The sequence below is a fragment of the Nannobrachium achirus genome, assembly GCF_963921795.1.
Source record: "Nannobrachium achirus genome assembly, chromosome: 14".
Taxonomy (NCBI): Eukaryota; Metazoa; Chordata; class Actinopteri; order Myctophiformes; family Myctophidae; genus Nannobrachium; species Nannobrachium achirus.
Window position 1 is genome coordinate 40994914 of NC_137821.1, and position 14191 is coordinate 41009104.

General features: G+C 42.6%; 1 protein-coding gene across 2 annotated transcripts; it reads left to right on the plus strand.

The window, feature by feature from the left end:
• Window positions 1–13822, plus strand: mfap3l (microfibril associated protein 3 like). Of its 2 annotated transcripts, XM_080741923.1 has the most exons (6): window positions 1–137; window positions 2504–2946; window positions 10443–10810; window positions 11223–11462; window positions 11969–12271; window positions 12302–13822. In XM_080741923.1, exons 2-6 carry the CDS (start codon window positions 2661–2663, stop codon window positions 12416–12418), a joined length of 1314 nt encoding a protein of 437 aa, XP_080598049.1. In that variant the 5' UTR covers window positions 1–137; window positions 2504–2660; the 3' UTR covers window positions 12419–13822. The 2 variants fall into 2 exon arrangements, with proteins under 2 accessions (XP_080598049.1, XP_080598048.1); XM_080741922.1 differs by having other exon boundaries at window positions 11969–13822.
• The last annotated feature ends 369 nt before the right edge of the window (window positions 13823–14191 follow it).

Genomic DNA, 14191 nt, shown 5'->3' on the forward strand with positions numbered 1-14191 from the left:
TCGGCGCTGAGCTGAACGGACCCGGGGAGTAGTGCAGTGGAGAGTGGGAGCACAAACCAACGGCGTCGACATCTTTGATGGATTTATGATCTATCTAGAGGCTTTCTGTCCGTATAAACATGAAGGATCGCGCTGCTGTGAGTATCAATAATTCAACATTAAATGCCGCTATACGATCAACCTAAGAGAATGTCAATGGAAAATAATGTAGTGATCGGTTTTTAAAAACGTCATCTGAGGTCAGGCTAACACTGGCTAACGTTAGTAGCCCTCCTGCTGCTCCCCGCATCATGCGGTGTTTTATTCACTGTATAATGACATGTTCCTCCTTGGCTAGTTTGGGTTGACTGGACGTCCTTTTAGGGTTTCAATAAATGTTAGTATAAAGATAAACCGTTTGCAACGCTATATGGAGCGTGGAACGGGCCACTGTTACACCGCAACGGGTGGCCCGTGAAAATCGGCACCTCCAGACGAAGCAGACACATTTTTGACAGCACTGGCCTTTGTGACATGTTAGATCATCTTACAGACAATGGAAATTGTTTTCACTTGGAATCGAAATAGGGCTATTTAAAGGAGTATAGTTCATCCCCCAAATGATTTTTTTACCCCTATCGATTCACCCCATGGAGACGATAGTTCAAAAACAAATTTGTATTTATTTATTTATTTTATTATTATTATGTTTTTGTCGCATTCCTAAGCCAATAACTTTAGAAGAGTCTTTTTGTAGGCCTATTGATTCCGGATGGGGACCCAAATGCATTTGGATCTTTTTGTATTTATTGTAATCAAATAATTGTCTTAGGAATGCGACAAAAAACTAAAAATATTATTGAAATCATGTCTCCATGGCGTGAATAATCAATAGGAAAAAGTTATTTTGGGGGTGAACTACTCCTTTAACCCCTGTTGTTCATCAGCTTCTACGTGATGCTGTGTGTGAGGTGTCACTTGACAAGGATGACGGCTACGCTAAAACTGACGAAATTGCACCATCGGGTGCCATAATTCGACAAGTCACCGGCTTCGGTGCAACACCGCCGACAGACACCGTTATGGACAACATACTCCGATACGGTCTGCTCTGTCTGCTGTGAATAACATTGCTTTCCGTTGTTGTGAGCATTTCAGAAGATTGTGTTGTTGAATTAATGGATCGAAATTAGGACAAAACACACATTTATATGTATTTATTTATTACAGTAGGCTACTTGGACATTGGTCAGAGAGTGCTTGCGCTCTTTTATAAACCAGACAGTTTTAGCACAATCGCAAATATTTCCACCAAGGGCTGCCGTTCCAGAGAATAGACGGAGCCCCCACTATAGCTCCGTTATTTTGTCACTTATGTGGTCTAGTGTTAATTCAGGTCAATTGGTGCAGTCTGCGGATCAAATTACAATAAATCGTAGATGTAGGCTATATAGTTATAACGTGGAAGCTGTGCTCAAGTTTGAGGTAATATTGTACAAATTATGCAGTGCATTTCAGCCGAACCCCATTGACATTTAAGACTAAACAAAGGAGGTGTTGTCATATGGAAAATGTGAATGAAAACGTTGGCCTATTCCCCCATGCCCATGTTATGTCCATTAATGTTGACGGACAACATAACTATTATATTGGTGGTGAAATTGTGGCTTACAAGATGCTGCCTGTATTAGACTAGTAGGCCTATGAATGTTTTGCAATGCATTGCAGCCTAAACAAAGGCTGTTTTGATGGGGGGAAGGGGGAATCACCTGCAAGAATGTTTGTGAAACAGTCACAACAACAGTCAGTGAGTTTTTAGAAAAGCTATATATAAATTGCATGTATTATTATTATTAGTAGTAGTAGAGATGGGACGATATAGGTAAATTACATTCAACATTTTGATTAATGATATAATTATAACAATAATCAAAAATATGCTTAAAACTTAAAAAGAAACATAAAATATTTTGGGGGCTTTTCTGCTTAGCTATTTAGTGGAGGTAGTCAGGTAGAGAGGAAACAGTGGAGAAAGGTGGGGAGAGACATGCAGCAAAGATCACCGGGAAAGGGACTTGAACCCGCGATGCACTGTCATCATGGGCCTATAGGAGCCTAGACCGCTGGACTATGGCCCAGGCCTTAATATGCCTCTTAGTTTAACCACTTGAAACCCCCAGCATCCCTATTCTGGAGGGTACGACCACGAAAAATAGCCAATCTACAAGCTCACAACGCATTGCTAGCTTGCGTTGTGAGCTTGTAGATATGCTATTGTGCAGATTGAAATAAAAGTGCACCAAATGCACTCTTTACAGCTCCGTTTTTATCAAGTATAGAAGGTTTAAGTGGTACTGAACTTCCTTAGTGCATGGCGGAGGATCTCCACGATACGATTATCGTGAGCCTTTTTTATAATAACGATTATCACCCCATCCCTAATCATTATATACATTTTTATATACCTTGATTATTCAATCACCAATTAACGTGTGCACATTGTTTTTATTTGTTTCCTTTTCAGTGACATGTTTCAAGCCACACAGCTGAGTACCAAATTGCCTTCCATCATAATCATCCTCATCAGTAGCAGCAGCAGCAGCAGCACTGTCCAGAGATAGTCAGTGGAATGACAAACTCTCATCCCTTTGGGTGACACGTCGACACGGAACAGAGGCACAATGCACAGGGCTGGCGAATGCTGTTTTTGGATCCTCGTGTCCCTCCTCGCTCTCACCCTCCGCACCGCAGGGGCCTTATCTCTGGGTTCAGATGGATACAACCGCACGGCAAATGGCACCGCCGCGGCATACGGCAGCGGACTACTCCCCGCGGTGTACACTAAAGTAAGCCAGATCATCGCCCGGGAGGGGAACTCTGCGCTGATTGATTGCAATGTCACTGGAGACCCGTTCCCTGACGTACAGTGGTTCAACTCCCACGGAGCCCGCTTGGACACGGAGACGAGTAAGTTTACAAGCAACTCGTTGTTGCGTCTCCTTCTTCTCGGTGTCACTTGAAACCTAAGTCTCTCTCTCTCTCACTGGGTCAGGGCAACAATGCTGGACTCTGTCTAGCATCTAGCATTCTGTGGCTCCATTATTTAACACCTACCTTAACCAAAAGCAGAGTGTTGCCCTATTTGTTAGCATGCTGTCATTCGATGTTATGTGTGATTGATACTTATGCTTGACCTTTTGTGGACTAAAGCCATTCCACTGTAATAAGGTATAATTTATTGCGTTGTTCCCTATGGAGACACAAATTATGTCTCCTCAAATGATAGGCTTAGGAATGGAACAAAAGCAAAACAAAAATTCCATGGGATGAGTAATCGAGTCATTTTGGTGGTGAACTATCCCTTTAACAGTGGTGGATAAGGTACTTTTTTTTGGAGCGGTGAAAGCGCTCCCAATAGACAGGTATGTCCGTGGGTATGTGGGTGGCTGGGTGGCTGGCTGGCTGGCCGTGTCCGTCCGTAGCCTGGCAATACCTTGAGTGGCCACACACAACGCACTAGTTAAAGGAGGGGCGCTGTTTTGTGCAGGCCAGGCACACTCACCACTCACTCACAGGCACAGTTTACACTCACTCACTCACTCACATAGGGTACAGCTGCTCAAATTCACCGCTCCACTTCGAACCGAGGTTCGATTTTTTTTACTATCAATCAATACTATAAATACTGCAATGTAGAAATACTAGGTGACAAGTAAAAGTATGGTAATCAAAATTGACTTGAGTAAAACTACTAAAGTATCGGCATCAAAATATGTGATGCGTTGTGAGCTTGTAGATCTGCTATTTTCAAATAGCCAAAGTTTAAATAGGGCTGAAGTGGTTAATATATGTTTTGTGATAGTAAGTCAAATCTACAAAGTAACTTAACGTTTTAAAATAAATGTAGTAGAGTAATATAATATTTGCCTCTGAGATGTAGTGGAGTAGAAGTAAAAGTATGGAAAATTGGAAATACTCAAGTAAAGTAAAAGTACCTAAAAGTTGTGCTTGATTACAGTACTTGACTAAATGTACTGGATTGTTCGAGCGGCGTGATTACATATAAAATTAATGCAAAGACAAGACTACACGCGAACGGGGCGACGCGAGCAGTCTCCTCGGTATCTTCGTCCCAGTTGGAAAAATCCAAGTGAAGCGACCTTCGCTTCCCCCAGCGTTGATGTCGTCCCGTGTGTCCAGAGTTTTGGGTGTTTGGTTTTCGGACTCCCTTGTTTTTCACGCAGCACCTGTATAAGCAATGATGGATAAACCCCAACAAAACGGCACAAATTCAATCACACTTAAACATCCAGTGATGAAATGTGAACAAACAAGGCGACATTCTGCTTGTTGAGAGACTTGCATTCGCTCGGCACCAAAGTGCTTATTTGGGGATTATCTAGTGTTTTATTGTTGTGTACGGTCTAGTAGTAGTTACAATAGGCCATCAAAACCTCAGGCCTGCTCTTCTAACACCATCTGTTCTGCCACGCTGTGAGGAGATTATATCTAGAGGAGCAGTCATGTTCTAGTGGTGATGATGACTGCAGTTTCATTGACCGTGTTGATTATGACTAGAGGTTAATAATGGTGTGGGCGGCGAGCGGGGGCGCAATGCAGTGCTGCGTGCCGCGGAAATAAAAGGAACTGCACTTAGTTCATATTGCAAAAAAAGATTTGATCCCATTTAATGCAGGGCTGTCACGACGATCTCGACGATGGTTACACAAATGGAATGGAGAGGAATAGAAATACTGCAGTTTCTATTAGCTTTGATTCTCCATTGATGATGGTAGACAGGCTTCTGAACACAGAGTAGACAAAATTGTACCATGTTATAATCAGCATTGGTGAGGACCAATTATATGAAGAAAGGCTGAAATGGGTTAAGTTGTCCTTTTAAGTATACAAAGCTTTAAAAAGAAGCTTGTAGATCTGCTATTTTTGAGCGGTGCTAGCCGCTCCAATACGTGACTTTGTGTATTTGATACTGTCCATGTGTATCCCTCTGTCCCTTTTCTGATTGGACAATATGCCCCCTGTGACATCATGAGGGTCTATACATCATCATCATACTGTACTTGGCATGCTACTCGAACCCACGTTGTTTCTTCAACAGTATTTTCACACACAGGTGTGATCTATTTACATGTACATTTTCATGATTATGCAAAATAATTGTGATTATCTCAAATAATTGTGTAATATTTGTATGTAACAATTGTGACAGGCTTAATCACAATAGGATGCTTACGCAACATCAAACCAAGACGGCTCATGTTACACAACATTGGAATTTGTGTTCCGTCATGGCTGCTCATATAACTGTCTGGAGAAATTGTATCGCACACACAATAAAAATGTATCAATACTCAGTCTGATACTCAACATTTATGGAACTCATGCTTAAAAGAGAAGAGCAGGGTGGCTGAGACAGGTGGTCACTTGAGATCAAAAGTGGGCTCCTTCCAACAAAGATGTTTCGTTCACTTTTAGCTTCACAATCTTCCAATCCACACCTCCGGGAAACAAACTTTCTTATGCTGCATTCAATTTGGCAAAAGCTACGAAACGACCAATGCATTGTCAGCCCCACTGTCGCAGAGTGAGTCGCCGTTGAAATGTTGCTCAGTACACTGGCTGTGTCTCAAAGCAACCACAGAGACAAATATAAAGGAAACTATAAAGGCTAATTATTCCCCTCAGCCAGTTCCGTCCTTTTGTTTCCCCCCATTACAAGGAATTGTATGGAGAGGAAATGAGAGTGGAAGTTAAAACAAAAACAATGATTGATTGACGCTTTACTTTTGACGTGTGATTTTAAGCTCTGGAAAAAGTTGAAGGAGAAGCCAGCTCAACTTTATTTTGTAGGTATTGTAGCGGCCGTCAAAAGGTGAAAGCGATGGGCGTCTGTTTGTACCGTCATGACGCTGGCTTCCATTATGTAAATAGAATACATCTCATATTCATACTGCTTTTCAAGCAGCATTTGTACTGGTATCAATTGGTGCCCCAACTGCAGCCACCCACTCACTGTAAAACCATATTCTTCTGCCTCCTAGTATGAGCGAATAGGGGAAGGGGACTATGTTACCTTATAACCTTGTTTGACCCGGCAAGAACTCAGACGTGTGACTATGTATCAAAGAATATGACTATATTGGCAGAATCGCAAAAAAAGTTAAGAATATTTGGCGGTCCCCTTTTAATTTTTCACAAGATAGGTGATTGTTGCAATTACCTGCACCACAATACTTCACCATATGCTGCGCTGTGATGAAATAAACCCATAAAATGTCACAATATGTGTTACGTTCCAGAACACAATTCTGCGATGGTGAAAGCTGTGTTGTTTTACCCGGTGAAGTAATGGTGGAGTCGTCCAAGCCCCGAAATACCTGTGTTTTCTCAAATAATGAATTTATATCCCAAGGTGTAAATCTTATAGATTTTCCATATCTTTGTGTTAACGTCGGGAGACCCGCAGGCTGTGGGCTGTGAGCCAGTTTGAGCTGGCCTGCTGAAACCTGCCATCAAGCAGGAGAAGCTACGGCTCCACAGTTATTATTCTAGCTGAGACGGTGCAAAGCGCCTACTGTACCGCCTACTCACACACCCACGCACACATATCGCCAGGAACCTCTTAGATAGGGTTAGACAGAAGGGCCTTATTAGTGAGGCCTTTTGTTAGCTTATTTTGGAAAGTGTGTATCATTCTGTGGCCACAAAAAGCAGACGTTCACTCGCCGATGTGCACTGCACACACAGCTGTGCAAACTGTGCGATCAACCTGTCGTGGCACGCACACACACACACACACACACACACACACACACACACACACACACACACACACACACACACACACACACGCACAAACAGGCCCAGGGTTTAATTCCTGCCTCTGGTCTGGTGGTGTGTCATGTGACTACTTCCTCTTGAAATCTGTCTCTGGTGAGTTTTGTTTAGGAAGGCTTTGTGTATAAAAACACACATAAAAATAATAGCACAGTCTGGGTGACACTTCAATCACACAATGCTTCAGCCACAGCCAGGATTTGTTGGAGCTGTTAAAGTTAGACATTTCTGACACACATTAAACGATGGCTTAGCCAACTGTTGTTGTCAAACCGTCCACATTCCTGTGGAAGATGTTATGGAGAGGGGTTGTGTGGTGGGTTTCCACTGTCTCGTCCAGGGCTGCTAAACTGATTGTATGTATTGCTTGTATTTAGGTCGACAATATTCGGTTATATTCTTACTAGTGATTTTATTTCTTATATTGTTGCTGTTGGGCAGAAAACTCTGATCAAAAGTAGCACATCCACAAGCTTGAAATGCGGCACAAAGCGATGCGTTTTGAGCTTGTAGATCTGCTACAAAGCTCATTAACCAAAGTTGACTCTTATAATGGAGATTTCCTCATTGAAGGTTTGCTGATTAATCAGAGCGGTAGATTGTATCTCAAAGTTGCCTGGTAATATGGCAGTTGGCTATTCATTTACCTCACTATTCCTCGCCAACGCATTTGGGTAGGCTTTGTTTTCCTTCTTTTGTTCAGTGGTATTTATTTGTCTCATGATCAGCTAATGCTTCATTTATGATCTGTCATGTGATGCCCTCGCCCTCCTAGAGTTGCAGATCTACAAGCTCACATATGAATCCGTCTCAAGCTACCTCCCGTCCACTGCTGGGTGCTTTCTTGCAGCAACTTGTCCTGTTTAATTATTAAACGCTGCATGGAACGGAAGGATGAACAAGGTCACTGCCGGTGTTCCTCAGTTTACACTCGTACCATGTCCTCATGGAAACCACACTCTTTCTCATCGTAAAAATGAAAACATCAATTTCTTATTGCTTCTTGTTCTACACCTCCTTGTGTCTGTTTGTAACTGTGTTTTTATCTGTGTAGTTTGATTAAAGGCCCATGCACACTCACTTTATCACCTTAGGTGGAAACATTATCAGCTAACAGGTGATAACCTTTCACCTAAAAGTGGAGTGTTCATGGGCCTTAAAGGAGTAGTACACCCATAGATTCTGGAATCAATGGGGGTAAATTTATTGTAATCAAATTATTGTCTTATTGACAAAAAACAAAAATATTGAACTCAAGTCTCCATGGCCGTGATTAATCAATAGAAAAAAAGTCCTTTTGGGGCGTGAACTAGTCCTTTAAGGGAAGGCCTGTCACAATTATTACATAATCGCCTAATCGCATTTATTTGAGATAATACCAATTATTTTGCATAATCATCATAAGCGTTTCCATATTGAAAAATGTTCATACATTTTCCAGAAATAACAGATCTACAACGTAAGTTGTAAGCTTGTAGATCAGCAATTTTCTTAATTAATAAATGTGTTATTTATTACTTTGTATATCTAAGTTTGTCTTATCAGTCCTGATAAGACAAACAACAACTTTTGATTATGAAGCCTAAAAAGCAAGCTGAAATATAATGGGTATTAATTATTATGTTCAAAAGTTCAATGCCATGAACACAATTAAATTGTTAATTGCAATGTGACAACTAATCGTCATAATTGCAATGTGACAACTAATTGTCATGTAAAATGTCTTACTCGTGACAGCCCCTGATAAAGGGAGGTTTGCATTCCTCGTTGTGGGTTGGTTTAAAATAAATGTTGATGCTAAATGCCTTCAAATGTTTCTCCAATCTCCATTATACTGTACCACCACTTAGCCTGAAGTATACACATAATTAAACGACAACGTTAAGCTCAGAGTTAACGGTTGACAGAAGCAGCAGGCAGGTTCAGCTCAGAGGTGGGAGACACTGTTCAATGCAACCACTCAATAGATTATACGTCGCAGCTTGGCTTCTGGGTTCTTTCATGTAACAGCTGCGAGCCTAAAAACATAATCCATTTCCATGAAGTTGTCATATTCCATAAATAAACTGAGTTATGACCTGTGTGTGTGTGTGTGTGTGTGTGTGTGTGTGTGTGTGTGTGTGTGCAGAAGCACGGTGTAAGCAGGTTTATCAGAATAACTGCACACACAAAAACAGCAGCGTACTACAGCACAGCAGCATTTTTCTGTTTCCCCTGCAGTCACATAAGTAGGCCTACGTGTGTTAGGAATTTATACGTAGGCCTACGTGTGTTAGGAACTTAAGTCACCCTTTGCTTAAAGGGGCACTCCACTTTTCAACCTATGTTCATATAATTGGTCCTCACTCAAAAATAGCTTTTCTTTTTTTTCTTTCTTTTTTTTCTCAGAGGAGGGCTGTGGGCACTGGGCAGGTCAGAAACCCATCGTCTTGTGACATCATCGATTGCCAATCCAGCTTATAGAAACTGCAGGCTTTCTATTCCTGAAAAGTTGCAATTTTAAAGTGGAAGCCATTGTTCTGGCGATAATAAAAATCTAAATATTTTTTTCAAAAATATTGATTAAATTTGTTTTTGGGAAAATGATGATGTCACAAGACGATGGATTCTGAACTTCCCACAGCTCTCCTAGGAGACTTGGACTGAGTAGATTTTTTTTTTTGCTATTTTATCATGAACATTAGTGAGGACCTATTATATGAAGACAGGTTGAAAAGTGGTGAACTACTCCTTTAAGTACTTGGGTAATTATTTGGTAGGCATTATAATTGAGTCATAGTGCTGGTGAATTAATCCAACCAATCGAGTTATCTAAAGCAGTGGTTTTCAACCCTTTTCATATCAAGGTCCATTATTTATATGCCATTTGGGCCACGGACCACCATTTGATGAGACTTTGCCTCTCGGACGCAATGTTTAGAATATTTTGTTGTCTTTGGATAAGAGTTTGTCCACAATTCCATGCTGTATTGATGATTGATGTGGTAGGAGAGATAACAGGCGAACATTGATCAAAATAACAATTCTTCTAGATTCTCGAATTGTGTAGACTTCTTGTAAATCTAGTAATGCAGATGTTTGTTTTTTTATTTATTTGTTTTGGGGCTTTTTATGCCTTTATTGATAGGACAGTAGACTGACAGGAAATGGGAAGAGATGGGGAATGACATGCGGCAAAGGTCGTCCGGATCGGGAATCGAACCGGCGACGCCAGCAGGCATCATAGCCTAGTATGTGGTATGCGCCTTGACCACCAGGCCAGCGGGTGCCCCATAATGCAGATGTTTAACAATAATTTAACTCTACTGGTCCATTTGGTTTCATTTTACGCTCTCAAGAGTTAAAGATCTCTAAGGGTCCATTTGGTTACCAATTCTCCATCATTTTGCTGGGGACCACCTGGAACCCCCTCAAGGACCACTGGTGGTCCCTGGACCACTGGTTGAGAACCACTGACTAAAGGGCAGAAGTCAAATCTTTTGTGGACTGCAAGGTTCAAATTTAACACGTTTAGAAGAATCCACAAGGCTGATTTGAAGTTTACCAACATTTGGCTGGTGACTAGACTCTGGTACTCATGTCTTCCGTCTCTGTTGTTTCCTCAGATGAGAAGTGGTGGCTGCTGGAGAACGGCGTGCTCAACATCACCAGCATCAAGTTCGCCGACCGCGGCAAGTACACGTGCATGGCGACTAACGCGCACGGCAGCTCCAACTGCACGGTGACGATGCGCGTGGTCTTCCTGAACGACGACATGGGCATCTACTACGTGGTGGTGTGCCTGATCACCTTCACCATCATCATGGCGCTCAACGTGACGCGCCTCTGCATGATGAGCAGCCACCTGAAGAAGACGGAGAAGGCCATCAACGACTTCTTCCGCACCGAGGGCGCCGAGAAGCTGCAGAAGGCCTTCGAGATCGCCAAGCGCATCCCCATCATCACCTCGGCCAAGACGCTGGAGCTGGCCAAGGTCTGTACTACTAGATTTTTAGAAACACTACATTAGTATAGCATTTGAATTTCCACAAAGGTAAGAGTGATTATGAAGCAATATATATTTATTGCAACAAAAACGAGAGCTCTCGGAGGCAACGAGCTCGCAAGTGTTCCTCTCGACTCTCGGGCCAGTCCCTTCTTATACAAAACAGTGTCACAAGAATAGCTGAAGGTGTGTCTAGTGGACAGAGTCTAAAGATACAGGTTTGTTCTTACAGAAATATATGGACTGCTGAGGTAGTAGTCAGCATTTCGGGCAGCTGTTCGGATCACAGCTGCTGTCTAGTCAGTCTTTTGTGGAAAGTAACTCACTGGTGGAGCATAGAATAAGCTTGACAAATACACAATAGTACATATATTGACAGTCGTATACATTTCTACCACAGGTCACGCAGTTCAAGACCATGGAGTTTGCGCGCTACATTGAGGAGCTGGCGCGCAGCATCCCGCTGCCGCCACTCATCATGAACTGCCGCACACTGATGGAGGAGATCCTGGAGGTGGTGGGGGTGGAGGAGATGAGGCACACCTTCGTGAGGCACATCCCCGAGGGACACCTGGACGCCGTCTGCGGCGGACGGATGGCCAGCATCCAGGGCGCCGGCGACGTCTTCACCATCCTGCAGGTAGGGGTTGGCGATATGGTGATAAATATCGTTGAGGCGATGCAATGTATCCACGATATTCCTTTTCAGAGATATCGTATATATCGTGATACAATGAGGGAGAGCCTTGTAAAAAAAATCCTGTTGAATTGTTAATACAGAGATTCATAGCAGAATGCATTTAAACCTACATTTTGGTCTAAATCGGTAGTTCTCAAACTTTAAAATGTCAATTGGTTTCATTTGTATACTGTCAGAGTTACAGGGTCAATTTAGACCTCCCAAAAGGAACCCAGAGGGTCCCTGGACCCCACTTTGAGAACCACTGGTCTAAATGGTCTTTTACTCCTTTTTCTTTTAGTTTTTGTACTGTAGGACCTTGTAGGTGGTTGTACTGTTAAGTAACTTGAAAACTAAACATAAAAACCAACATGAAAAATAATCGTGATAATATTGTGCATTGTGATACAGCTTGGAAGAATACCGTGATAAATGTATTTCTCCATATCGCCCACCCCTGCCTGCAGGAGAGGGAGAGGGAGCGGGAGCAGCGCGAGAGGGAGAGCCAGCGCAGCGAGTCGCCCGCCGCCGACTCGGACAACTCGTCGCTGCACGAGCAGCCGCAGCACATCGCCATCCAGGTGTCGGTGCACCTCCCGCTGGCTGTGGGCGAGTACAGCAGCATGGACGCCCCTTCTCAGCTGGAGGCGGCGCCGCCGTCCTCCCCTCCGCCCGTGGCCCCCGCTGACCTCCAGGAGGAACCCGGGCAGAAGGAAGAGGAGGAAGCGGAGGAGAAGAAGGAGGTGGAGGTGGAGGAGGAGAAGAAGGAAGTGAAGGTGGAGGTGGAGGTGGAGGAGGAGGTGGAGGAAGAAGAGAAAGGACAAGGTTCCAAACTGGTGGAGCCAGAGCCGGAACCGCAGGCGGAGGCACCCAACAAACTTCCCTCTTGCCAGGTCATATACGAGAGCCATGTGTAACGTACAAAACAATCGAGACTACAATCACGACTACCAACCCTGGAACGACGGTCAATCGTCCTGCTATGCATTTCTTTTGTCTGGGAAAATACTAAATAAAGGTCAAAAGCCTAGTCATTATTTTGCTTTAAGATATAATTTAACTGGTAACTCTTTCTGAATGGAGCGATCTCCTGTTACAGTAGCTCTCGTGTAGTTTGGCCTACGGAGAATAAATCAGCCGTTCTCATACTTTCATCTTTTGAATGTACAGTTGACGGGGGTAATCATGATCATATTAATGTAAAACGCAAAGAATTGTAAAAGGGGCCCTATTATCCTTTTGTATTTAAAATAACACAAGACTATTATTTAGTTGTGAGTTCCTTCAAAACTTTTCCTTTGCTACCTTTTGGTTTATACAATCAATTATCTGCCTCAACCTGGTATTCATTCCATTTCTGGACAATGAAAGACAAGTCACTTTATTTAGTTTTCTCACCAGTTCACCATTCAACTGCTGTTACAACCCATCCGCTCTTATTGTAAAAGGATCTGCTTACCTTAAAAAAAATGCATGCTGGACTGAAAATTAAGCCTGGTTTGGAAGTAGATGGTCTGTGATCATGTCCTGATTGTATGACCTACCTATACAAAAATCTAACAAAGCAGGTAAATCTATGTATGTATTTGGGTCAAATGATAGCAACCCTTCACCTTTATTATGGCAAACCGTTAGCCACTGTTCCTCACATTTATTTACCTTTTACTTTGAAATATTTTGAGAGTATTATTATATTATTGTGACCCCTTGTGGTGTAATTCCGAACCGTGCACAGCTTTTATTTTTATTTTTTCTTCTGGTCCACGTTATGTATGAGAGATTCCCCTGTACCTTTTTTCTACATCCCGTCCAGGCTTGGGGGAGGAACACCAGTTGCCTACCAAATGCTGTCAAGTTTAACCCGTGGCTGGTTTGTCTACCAGCTACTATGGCAGGTCGTCCATCATTTGCTAGATTCTTAAAAGCGTTTGGTAAAATACAACAACGACAAAGTGAATTTGGGGATGTACCAGTCATTGTGGTCAAGTGAATGGAAAACGCTACCTTCCCTCCCTTGATGATGTCCTCATATTTCATGTTTCCTGTTTTAATTCCCTTGAAAGCCTGATCTACTTGCTTTTGCAGAGGCAGTACACAATACCATGCATTCTGCTGCATGTGAATGGGGAGAGCTGTACTTCACACTAGTCGTAAAGGCTAAAAGGACTCTATATCCCCTCCTCCCGCCCCCCCTTCCCTTCCTCTGCTTGGCTATAACCAGTCCAGTCAGTGTCATGGGGAGATGGAGAGAAACTGGACATTGTTCTGCTTTACATGGTGCCTCTTTTTTGTAGTGGAATAAAAAACAATCTGCTGTGTAACCATGGTTTCCACCACTGCATTGTTTAATCATATAAAAATGGCGTGTTTGTGTGTGTGTGTCAGTCAGTCATGTGATCAGTGTTGTGCTTGCTTACCATATCGTCGCTGTCAGGCAGAAACCTCTTTATCTCATTTTTTTTTTTTACATTTTGTCATTTTTGTGTTTTTTCTAAAATGAACGCCCTACTTGATCATTCTACAACGTCACACAAAATGCATCTAATGTAGGAGATCTACAAGCTCGAAACGCAGCACGTTTTGAGCTTGTCGATCTGCTACTTTTGCTATTCTTGAATTTAAAACCTGAAAAGTAACAGCTGTGGACATTATTTCCACCTGACAGAGATGATATATCATAACCATATAAC

Coding starts and splice junctions, on each gene's coding strand:
- mfap3l (XM_080741922.1), top strand. CDS start 2,661: ATGCACAGGGCTGGCGAATGCTGTTTTTGGATCCTCGTGTCCCTCCTC. Junction 10,811..11,222: donor AGACGCTGGAGCTGGCCAAG/GTCTGTACTACT, acceptor TTTCTACCACAG/GTCACGCAGTTCAAGACCAT. Junction 11,463..11,968: donor ACGTCTTCACCATCCTGCAG/GTAGGGGTTGGC, acceptor CCCTGCCTGCAG/GAGAGGGAGAGGGAGCGGGA.